The sequence below is a fragment of the Astyanax mexicanus genome, chromosome 25, assembly GCF_023375975.1.
Source record: "Astyanax mexicanus isolate ESR-SI-001 chromosome 25, AstMex3_surface, whole genome shotgun sequence".
NCBI lineage: Eukaryota > Metazoa > Chordata > Actinopteri > Characiformes > Acestrorhamphidae > Astyanax > Astyanax mexicanus.
Window position 1 is genome coordinate 18,630,901 of NC_064432.1, and position 12,223 is coordinate 18,643,123.

Genomic DNA, 12,223 nt, shown 5'->3' on the forward strand with positions numbered 1-12,223 from the left:
AAAAAAAGGTTGCGTGTTTTGACATTGCCAGAATTCAACAATTAGTGGGTTTGTCAACATACTTTTGATCCTATAGCGATTGTAACTAAAATCAGCAAAAAAATAAACAAAAAAAACAATATACACACATTTATTGTAGGTCAGAAGCCAATTTAGATAAACAGATTTCGACCAAATTCAACAAAAGTTTTCAGTTCCTGCTACTCAAAAATAAGAACACTCTTACAGAAACTTTATCAAAACTACATACACTTTTTACACGGCATGTTGCATATAGATGATATAGATGCTGTTTTCAATAAGAGCAGTCAGGTTACATGTACAGTTCAGCAAAGAGTGCGGGAGTACTAGTAGTTGTACAATGCTATGAATATATACTCACTGTATGCCAACCTCATAATAATATAATCTCACTGAAACGGAAGTAGAATAACAGAAGTAAAATTACTGTTCATTCAAAAAAATGAAAGAAAACAAAAAGAAAATTAAATTGAATCAAATTAATCAATATCTTTCTTCTTCCACTGTATTTTACATCCATTCTGATATTTACCTCTTGGTAAAAATAAACAGACAATCTTATTTAATCTTAATTATGTACAAAGTCTTATGTACAAAGCTTCAGTCCCACTGGATTTACAAGGAAGGCCCATCTGCATATAGAATATCTGAATATATGACATAAATGAACATTAGGTAATTTGCTCAGTATTATACTGTAATATTCTGTAATAAATTCTCTTTTGTACACACTCCCCTTTCAACCCCACCCTTCCTTGTGTCAACAGGTGCCTTGCAGTTTTGGTACCAATAAACTGATTTGGCGGTCATAACATTATTAAAATAATTAATTAAGGCAAGCAAAACCTTTCGATTACAGCTAAAATAAAATGCTACAAGAAGGGCAATCAGTAGAAGTGAAAAGAAACTCATTTTATCAATAGGCCCCAAGTAAATCTTCAACAGAGACATGTTGTATAAGTAAATAGCTTACCCAAACACAACAAACAGAAAAAAGAATGTCATAAATTATAAAAAAAAAAAAAACATCCAAGTGAGGATGAATTACTGAAAGCTTTTGATGAAAAAAAAAATATATATATATTATTATTAACCCACGGAGAAGAGCTGCACGACAACATATTGTGAGGCCTTGATTTGACTGTCATTCTAATAACATTTTATAATAATAATTAACAGCAACAACAATACTAAAAATACTCAATCTAAATTTTTACAGAAAAACTGGTCATGATTCTTACTGTTTAAACATAAGACTACTGTAACTACAGTCAGCCTGTAATCAGAATAGTCCGTAATCCCGCTCATGTTCTCAAAAAAACATTTTTCTAGATTGTGAAAAAGCTTTGAACTGATACAATAAATTTTTTAATCGAACAAAGGGTCAAAAAGTGGTTCTTCTACAACATTGCGTGTAGACAATGTGTATACTTTATAAAATAGTAAAATTACTGTAGAATGTTTAGCAGATGGCAAAGCTAAAATACATAAACACACTAGAGACCGAAGAGGCTATCACTTCGCAGGAGCTAATGAGCTAACTCAGCTAACCAATATAAGAAGTACTTTATTGCATTGGTAGAACAAAAATTGCCATCAACCCATCCGTACAGTAACATACAAAGGGGAGACAGGACAGGAAGACAGGGATGAGGAAATTAAAAAGTAGGATACATGGGGAGAAGGGGGGAAAATCAAACCCACAGACTGTTCTCCTGAGAGAGTACAGTGTGGGAGCAGAAAGAAAAACTCAGCACATAGCCACAAAACACAACATTACACATGAAGACAGGACTGGAAACAGGGAAGGGGGGCGAAAAGTCACTATGCCTGGTAACAATGAGGCTCTGTCTGTGTGCCTCAGTCCACAGGGTGGGATAGTGATAACACAGCAAATTGATCCACTCCCAGTCAGAGTCAACATCCAGCAATGTCTAAAGGAAACAGGGGAGAGTTTCTAGTAATAGAAATAATAAATGATCTTCGGGAGGAGTTTTTGCTATCAGCAGCTCGCCTTGGCCAAGGCCGAGTACTGATAAGGATGAGCCGAAAGTAGATTGGACTTGTTGTTTGGGCGAGAGTGGTCGCAGACCAGTTTAGCATGATCACACTTTGTCCAGCATGGTTCTTGATTTTATCCACTCTTCTTTGCAAAGCCGTGAGCTTCTCCAAGATATTATCCATGTTGCGGTTTATAGCCACAGTCTGAGTACTGACAGCTCTAACCCCTGCATCAATCATGTCAGGCAGCTGTCCCCACTCCTTTAACTTCACGATATATATCAGGACAATGCCTAATCCAATCAGCAAAATCATTGTGACAGAGTGGAGAGACACGCCATTTCTCCCACAAATCCTTCACATAGCCGGCTGCAAACGTTCCGTTAGGACAGACAGGTGCCCCTGAACCCAGATTTCTCGTCAAGAAGATAGTGTCGCTTTTATTGAAAGACCATCTGATCAAATCCATACTTTCTAGTTTGAAGAGCAGTGCTAAGAGAGTCTCTTAGAGTATACAGCAGAATAGACAAGACAGGAGAAGCCAAGCAGGAAAGATAAGGGGAGGAGAGGGAGAAAATGCGACCGCCTTCAACGGGAGCAAAGAGTGAGTGTGTAGCACTGGAAGCTGAACATTTTTTTTTCCTTGTCAAGTTTGTCAAGGAAATATTTATTGCCTGGCCAAAAAGAAAAAGGCTAAGTTCACATTGCCAGACTGAAGTGACTCTTTTTACTCAATGTGGCTCAGATCTGATTTTTTCATGGCTGTTTGAACGTGCCAAATCTGTTTTTTTTTTCTTTTTCAATCAGATTTGAATTTCCACCATATGTGGTCCTAAATGATTGTGAGCAGTCAAATCAGAATTCATGCGTCTTATTGCTTTTAAGCATGCGCTACGTGATTCTCTCTCGTATCCATAACATCTCTTGGTGCAGCTATAGCTACAAAAACAGCAAAAGCAAACAGCCTCGTCCTGAGCCTGTACTTTAGTTTAGCTGTCTCCACTCCAGCAAAAGATGCTCCACATATGAGCATCAATTTCTCTTTATAAAGCTACAAGTCGTCTCTTAAATATGACGTTTTTGTTGCGGCGTTTATACTTGTATCAATGTGAGCATGTGATTTGTTTCTGGGACAGATTTGTTCATATTACACACAGATACAGGTCACCTACATTTGTGAATGTGAACCGTCAGGATAGCCAAATCCGATCTGATGGTAATGGAACTTAGTCAAAAAGTTGCCACCATTAAAAAAAAAAAAAACACACTGATATTTTGTTGGGCCGCTGCTAGAATGATATTTGTGGCATATGCTCATATTAAGGCACTTGTGTCTCGTAGTTGCAAGGTCTAACTTTTATACTCTCAATTGTGAGTAAATATATTACTTCTACAGTTGATTTTATAAAATATCAGTGTATTGTAAATTTCACTGTATTGTTAGCCTGTATTTTAATATTTCAAAACCAGTACATTAAATATTTTACTGGTATTTGGTACTGTTACTTAACTTCCTAATAAAACTGCCAAAATTACAGTTATAACGATGAAATAACCTATTCTGCAGATTTACCAACAGTGTCTGATGCTATTTTGTTTTCATGCACTTTGTATTGAAAGCTTTCTCATGCCTTCTCAAAGGCACTGTGTACTTAAATACAGTTACAGGACACACTCCATACCTACTATTGTTAGGTAGTTATCCCCTTCCCATACTTTTTATTAAGGTTTAATTGTTAAGTTCATCTTGGTGAACCTTAAATTATACTGACAAAATCACAATCAGTATCACTTGCTATTTGCACCAACCCTGCTGAAAAACAGAACGGCGAGCTCAAGCTGCTCATGCTGGTTGGCCAGCTTAGCTCTTCACCAGCATAAGGTATATTCTTATGCCAGTTAGATGGTTTAGCTGGTCTACAAGCAACCTTGGATCAACCTGACCAAGCTAGACAACCAGCATGACCAGCATGACCAAGGTCAACCAAAATCAAACAGAACATACACTATGCTAAGCTAGAGAGAGATTTTTATCCAGTTAGATAACCAGTATATGTTGATGACTAGTGGTTTTCAACCACCTTGTCAATCAAAGACCAGCTAAGACCATCCAAAACTAGTCCCACCAAAAAATAATTTTCACCTAATCATGAAAATAAATGATTGGTGGGTAAACTGTAGGAATGCACAATATCAGAATCATATCATATCATGACAGTTGATATTTGCTTATTAATTTAAATGACATCTTAGAGATGTAGAACTGACCTAAACGTTAAACTGATACTGGAATACATGTATTTGCATTGTATCTAATTTTCTGAAAATGTAATTTCTCTGTAATGCTGATCCAGGTCAGAATTTCTATATTGTTGTAAAAATACAACCCAACCCATTGTATAATAATGTGACATGTATGGAAGCTTGTGGCTAACACATTAGCTTGTATCTTTATCATCATTTCACTATATAGCCCAGCCTTAGCGGCAAATGTATGGATGCTAATGGGTGCATAACCCGAACTCATCCATACTAATTCTGATTTTTGGAATCTACACCTAATGTCTATGTATCTGCATCAAGAGAAATGTAAAAAAGTTGTAGATATTGTAATGGGCCTACAACTCTCATACAGGTGCATCCCTTTGTTAAACAGTCATTTTTCCAGCTTAAAGACACACTGTTATCTCAGACTCCTTGTAGAAATGCATTATTGCTTTTAAAAGCCACCGGAACAGTACTGCAGTATAATCAGTCTTATTACTTTATCAGCTTGTGGCACAAATTAAGAAACTTCGAAAAACATAAATTCCCAACAGACAGCTGTTTTCCATTTCTGGAAACAGATGGAAATAATAAAGTAAACAGTAAAACAGAGGTGGCAACGGGCAAATAGGGAGCTTTATCTTCATCTTCTGCTTCATCATCCTGATACACCAGACCCTCTAGAGGCACTCTGTGGCTTTCTGTATTAGTCAGTCACTGTGTTGAGGCACAAGCATGTATATAAACCATTTTAAAAAAAGAAAAGAAAATCAAAAGTTTCCTTTTTCCCTTCTTGGAGTTTTGCTCTGTCCTTTGTCGAATTATGCCCTTCTTGAAGTTAGTTTCGATATAAGGATGGTGCGGGTCAAACAGTCAGATGTGACTATATGTAAATGTCACAGAAAGCCAACATTGGCATCGCTGGCAAAAATGGACATCAGGCGGTCATCGTCAATGGAGTCCATCGTATCGGTGTCATCGAAGCCTACGCCTCCAGGAGGACCAGCCTGGGTGGCATCCACCATCTGCTCATTCTGCAGCAGGCTCATAATGGCTGGTGGAAAAGACATCCATGTCGTTGCATTGTTCCCTGTGTTGTTCCCCACTTGATTTGAACCAATGCTAGCTGCAGCATCCAAGGCTGGAGCAGCAACTGTGCTGAGAGAAGCGGCGCAATTCCGGATTCCAGATGCTGATTCTGTAGTCATGACGCTCTGACCCAGCAGTGCTTGGAAATCGTCAGTGTTGATGTTGTCCATCCCTGACACCTGGTGTTCGGAAAAGCTTGGGAATTCTGGGAGCTCACTTTCGTCCATTTGGTGTTCTGTCTGGAACGCTGAACTGCTCTGAGCAGGGTAGTTACTTTGGATTTCTTGAGCCACTGTAGTTCCAACCACATTGCTTCCAGGTCCATCTCGTCCGGAAGCCGTGTTGGCTTGGTCTGGAGCTGACTGGGAGAAAGCGTTGAAGGAGAAGTCATGGAGGTCGGAGAGATTTACAGTGTGGAAGTCTTGGGAGACTGGTGGAGGGGCAGTGGAGGAACTCTGCTGCACAGTTAGACTGTTGAGGAACTTCCAGGTGTCTCCAGTAGAGGGTGTCAGAGATGATTCCATTTTAGGCTGAGTAAACAACTGTCCTGGAGGAGGAGAGTTGAAAAAGGGCCGAGGCTTAACTGTAGACTGCACGGCCACTGGATTAACCACTAGAGGGAGAAAGAAGGCTTTTGGTCAATAAAAACAAGACTGTACAGCGTGGAACCACATCTCTCCACATCTCTCTCAAAAGAAATAATCCTGACCAAGCACAGGCTTAGTGACAAAATAAATATAATATAAATATTTATAAATCTATACCGTATAACTCTGGGAATTTCATTATATACTAAGGAATATTATTCACTTACTAGTAAAACAGGAAAACAAACTACCAAATGTCATAGATCAGTTCAGTTCTATTTTAGTCCCATTAGATGTGTACAAAGTGAGCGCAATGTATTTACCGGGTGGAACACTTGCAGCAGCAGGAGGAGGCTTAGTGGCTGTACATGTTCTTCTTGCAGTACTGAATGGCCTTCTCTCTGGCAAAGGACCTAAACACACACACAGACACGATATTAACAATGTTATTGCAGTATAGTATCAATATGAGTACAGATTATTAGATAATGAACATCAGTTATCAGTTTTATTGCTATACTGCAGAAGCACACATCAGGAGAACATGTTGTTTCCACGGTTAACCACAATATAAACTTAACCACAGTGAACAATTCTGAAGACTGTATACTGTATAACAAGCTGTTAAGCAAACAAATTTAGAAAACTTTAAAGCAGAACCATCTTATAATGCAGTAGAAATCAATGTAAAAAGATTGAATTCCAAGTAATTTTAGAGCATTTGTATTGGTCCATTCTTCATGACAATTTTCTCATTTATCTTTTTTTTTTCTGTACTGTATATACTGAAATTAATATGTAATAATTACTAAAACATAATGTCTGACTTTGCACACAGTGCAAAACAATTCTAATTCAAATTTGTGCTTTGAATCTAATGATCAGATTGGCTTAACTTATTGTTTGTTGGCAAAACTCACAGAAATGCAGTTACACTCCTTTATGAATATCTTTAAGGTACTATTGGTGTGTTTAGTTCTATTGATGTACCTGTTATTCTCCTTGTTATTCCTTCTATTTTGGATAAACTTTGTCTATTTGTAAAATTTGTCTTTATATATATATATATATATATATATATATATATATATATATATATATATATATATATATATATATATATATATATATATATTTAGATTTTATACATAAAATTAATTTTGATGAATGATTTAATGATAAAAACTCATACATTTATTCCCTCTAATTTAATAATATAATTTACTGTATACTGCAGTGCACTCACTGCGAGACTCACCTGATTGCATAGATCCCAGTTTAAGGTTCTGCAGCATTCCCTGTGTCCGTTTCCGTTTCTCCAACAGCCTGTACTCATCTGTTCATCAAACAATAAACAAATGCAAACACTTTCAGTGTTTTTAGAAGTTTTACACACTGAAGCATTACTGCAAAATGTACTGATTCCAGAGGATTCCAGTGGCAACCTGTGAAGCTCTAGTGAATCCATACCCAAGAGTTAAAAAAGGTGCTGGAAAATAATAGTGGCCACACAAAATATTAACACTAAGGGCACAATTTGGTCATTTCCACTTGGGGGGTAACCACTGTTGCCAACTGTTTAGACATTAATGGCTGTGGGTTGAGTTTCTTGAGTGCACAGCAGATTTACACTGTTATACAAGCTGTAGACTGGCTACTTTACATTGTATCAAAGTGTCATATCTTCAGTGTTGTGCTATGAAAAGATATCAAATATTTAAAATACATACTCTTTTTATTATAATTGTAATTCCAATGTCTAAATATTCATTACTATTAGAAGTTAATTAATCATAATACTGCAATTAGACCCTCTGTAAAAGGGGGTAATTGCATTAGTATGCTAATATCATGATATCAGTGATATAAAATAATTTTGAAATGACAATAATGTAATGTAGCTCAATTATTTCTGGGAAAATATATTGTCCTAATATTTATAATGACAGGCCTACTACTTAATTAGTTGTTTGGACAGTAATAAATATATAAATCAATAAACCATTTACAGCAAACTTCTCAACAATTAGCTAATAAAAACTATACTAGCACTACTTTCTGATCATTCACACTGTATAAACACCAAATATGATTAATCATCTATTTTTTTTACCTTGAGTCTCAGGTTTAAACCTCTACATGAGATTAGAACCAACAATCTTTTGTTTCCTCATAGAGTGCTCACGCGCTGACCCACACTGTTACTCATTAAACACTATGTTTCTCTTTACTCAGCAAACCAGTCGGATCTGGTAAAGTGTCTACTACACAATGACGTGGGTGTACCAGTCTGTGTGTATCTGTGTGTGTGTGTCATGATTTAAGAGGTGACTCAGCATTCATGCTGGAGCAGGAAAATCAGTTCAACCTGCATTCCAGAGCTCGAGCACTGATTCCAGATTAGTTCCACTCACTGGACTCCTGTACATACAGACCAGACCATTCATCCCAGTTCAATTTAATTCATTCAATTTGCTTACAGCAATAGGACTAGTACTATGTAGATACATTCTCTGGTGGCTACCCAAAGTTATTTGGCAAGCCAAAGGAATTTAGGCAGAGCTGCACTAGGGTGTGGCTTTAAAACGCTTTTGGGAAGAAAAAAAAATCAGCAAGAGAATCGATGTACTAGCATTGTGGTACAGTAAATTACATAGTGTGGGAAGTATGCAGCAGTATGTGATGCATGTACACAGCTAGTTTAAAATTTTAATAAAACAACATTCACATTATATTACATGTAAAGTAATGTGGGAGGGGCTTATTAACATTATGATTTGTCTCTTTCTTACATAGTTTTACAGCAAAGCCTCAAGTAATGTACAGTAATTAAATAACGTATAGTGGAGTGGTCTCAATAACAATTTTGCTGGTTTACCAGGCTTTGTTTTTTATCTTTTGGATGTTTCCAACTTTATGTACCATGTTTACAATACCCAGCCATGAGTAATTCACCAGGAAATTTGCACTGCTAACATTTATAAGCCTGCATAATTAATTTAATCCACTGCAGAGTTTCCTAATGGCATGTGGTTATTATGGGCTATTTTATAATAACTAATATGGCTACAGCAGTACAAGTTATATATAGTAGACTATGTGCAAAGATTGATAAATGTAATTCATAATCACTTGAGCATGTTCTCAACATGCTACGCTAAACTTAGCTAAAGCTCATTGGCTGATATGGTGAGTATAAATGGGTGTTGGGCTTAAGCTTTGATTGATTTAATACATAGTACCTCAGGGTGGTGAAATGTGAAATTTAGCTTGCTATCAAGATGTAATACTACAAATTTGTTATGCTTTTTATTAAGAAAAGGACCATAATGAGTTGAAACCAAATTAAACTAAGATAAAGCAATGTTTATGGCAATTTTTAAGAAAATACTACATTTGTTGTGGGTTTTTTTTATCCCCTTGCACAGACATTTTGTCTGTGATTACTAATGACCCTTACTGTGCCTCTGAAAAATCTCAGTTTGAAAGCCATGTAGCCTTATCACCTCTGTCCTCTACCCTACCCCTCCATCCCAACTAGAATCAGGACACCTTACCCTTAGATGTGAACTCATAAAACTGATAGGCAAGGCCATTGCCTAATTTAGAGCACAGTGTATTTTCCATGTATATGAGTGCCTTAAAAATGGTCATTAAGGTTTAAATGTCTAAGAGTATTACTCACCTGGGTCAGGGGGCAGGTACTGGAAGTCCATTGGCTCGCTGACCTCTCTGTCTGAGGGCCTGCGGAGCTGCATCTTTACTTGAATAGGCTCAGTTATGTTTGTATCGCAGTAGGGCGGAGTGCGGAACACGATGGCCACCTGCCTGTGGACGTCAGCCTGAGAGAACGAGCCCTTACTCTCCCATGCGTCCCGGAAAAAACGCACCTCAATGTCCTCTGTAGAGAGAAGAAGGTGAAATACAAGTTAATACAAGGTTGCTATGGCATCCTAAATGCTTGCTATATTATACAATGTGGTTGCTTTAATGTTGCTAAGCGGATGCTAGATTGATGCTACAGTGTGGCAAGGTGACTGCATTCATATTTCAGGCTGTTACCAAAATGCTGCTTAGTGGTTCCTAGGATGTTGTTAAGTGGTCGCTATGTATCCCAGGTGGTTGCAAGTGTAACTTAGTAGTTGCTAACTGATTACAATGGTATTGCTCAGGTGTTGCTAAGTAGTTGGGTGCTATAAGTGTATTTGTATCAATTTTACATTTAAAATGTCTCAAAATTTATTTAATAATAATTACTATTAAAAAGCAGTCCATACAACACAGTACTTGAAAAGTGAAACACATACACACACTCACACACACATAGAGACAGACACACAGACACATACAGACACACACACACACACCTTTCTGCACTTTGTCACACAGTAGAAAGATTTCATCTCCTCCATTGCAGCTTCCAGAGTTTTTGTTTACCCGACAGATCTTCAGCTCAGCTGTGTTTGGAGCTCCTAAAAAAGGGCAGATAAAAGAGAGAGAGCAACATGGTATCAGTACTTCTCAGAACTTCTTTCCAGTTTCACTTCAGTATCCACTTCTGGTTGTGGATGACAAAAAACAAAAGCACACACATTAGCAATCCTGCCAGTGTACAATATACAGTATCTGTGCACAATACATACAGCATCAGATATCTGGTAACTGTGGTTATCTCACTGAGTGTGTTTGGGTGTGCCAGTGTGGCAGTATGTAAATATCATTCTATAAATAACTATGTTCAGTTTTTTTTTTTTTTAATAGGACCATAGATAGTCTCATTTTCAGCTCAGAACTTTGATACACACACACACGTATTAATTTGTGTGTACTGGAACAACACAAAAATACAGAAAAAAACTACATTTATCTCAATTTCATGCAAACCTACTAATATAGGCAGGACAAAATGATTGGCACCCTCAACATTTTGTAAAGGGGCATTTATGAATGTACCTACAAATTATAGTGCTCAGCAAAATGTTTGCCATAGTAATCCCTCGCCTATTTGGTTCTATCAGCTGTTGTTGAATGTTGGTTCTTGATGCAGTACTGCCTCAGGAATCTGAGGTTATGGGTTATCAGCTTAGGCTTAGCCTTCCCCTTATGCACCAAAATTCTCCTGCAACTTCTGCAACTCAAAAATCAGCCTGTTTCTGCAATCCCAGTTTTAGTCTGGACTACATTCTGGTGATGTTATTGGTATCTGTTCTGCAGACTCACTGTTGTCGTAGATGGGCTGGGAGACGACGGGCTCCAGAGTGTACAGCTCTCCGTTGGCTAGGGTGATGGTTGCCTGGAAACAGAGGCGCACAGCATTCAGGTCGTACTCCTCTTCCCACACTTTCGCTTCAGGAACTGAAACCATGAGAGAACAGAAGAGGGGTGGGGGTGAGGAGGAAAGCAAAACAGCAGGGACATCCTGGGGAAGTCAGCATGGGCAAGATCACTCAACACAACAAAACACACACACACTCTGGAAAGAAGGAGTATAACCTTATAATTATGATCTAACTTTCATATCATTATTGTTCGTTATCAAACTCTTTCAACTCAATTAAAAAGTGAATTAACAACTTAATAGAATTATGATGACAATCAAAATTAAAGTAAAGGCAAAGCTGAAGCTTAAAATATATTTAAGATATAAAATAAAAAATCTCAAAAAGTCTGAAAGGGGAAAACAAAAAATGAAGGACTTTAAGAAAAAGATTTTAAGAAAAAAAAAAAGATATTACACTATTAAAATATTAAGACAGTTAGCTAATATATAGACTGTGCAGTCAGACAATAGAAAATTATACAAAGATACAACACATTTTTATCAAAATATTAACAAAATATGACATTCATTGAAATGAAAATATATAAAAAGACTATTATTTAGGCATAATCTGAATAGAAAAAAATAAGCAATTATGTCTCCATATTGTTGCTTAACTAAGTCTTAAATACTTATTTACTAAATGTTTACAATTATCATGAAAATATTATTACAACCTAGTATTATTAAGACATAGTAAAAGTCATAATCTTTACATGTAAGTAAAAGTCATGCAGTCACATTTTTACATGTTCCATTAACAGATAAAGTAAACAAGTAATTATTTCCTATATTTAATCAAATTATTATAAAAAAGGCCACTATTTAATCTTACTCCATTAAAATAGAGATTTTTTTTAATAAGCAATTTTTTTAGCATAGTTCAAGAGAATCATTTTAACAAATTCCTTAAATTATTGTTAAAAAAAATAAAATAAAA

At 36.6% G+C, this 12,223-nt stretch overlaps 1 protein-coding gene across 2 annotated transcripts in view; it reads right to left on the reverse strand.

The window, feature by feature from the left end:
• Positions 1-114: 114 nt before the first annotated feature.
• The window catches only part of rela (v-rel avian reticuloendotheliosis viral oncogene homolog A), a 136,053-nt gene continuing 123,944 nt past the window's right edge, over positions 115-12,223 (reverse strand). For both annotated transcript variants that reach the window (XM_049472574.1, XM_007230172.4), the window contains 6 exons: positions 11,184-11,318; positions 10,331-10,435; positions 9,649-9,864; positions 7,222-7,299; positions 6,287-6,376; positions 115-5,989 (listed from right to left, as the gene is read on the reverse strand). In XM_049472574.1, the coding sequence (XP_049328531.1) occupies positions 5,184-5,989; positions 6,287-6,376; positions 7,222-7,299; positions 9,649-9,864; positions 10,331-10,435; positions 11,184-11,318 (1,430 nt within the window). In that variant the 3' untranslated portion in view covers positions 115-5,183. The remainder of the gene's footprint in view (positions 5,990-6,286; positions 6,377-7,221; positions 7,300-9,648; positions 9,865-10,330; positions 10,436-11,183; positions 11,319-12,223) is intronic.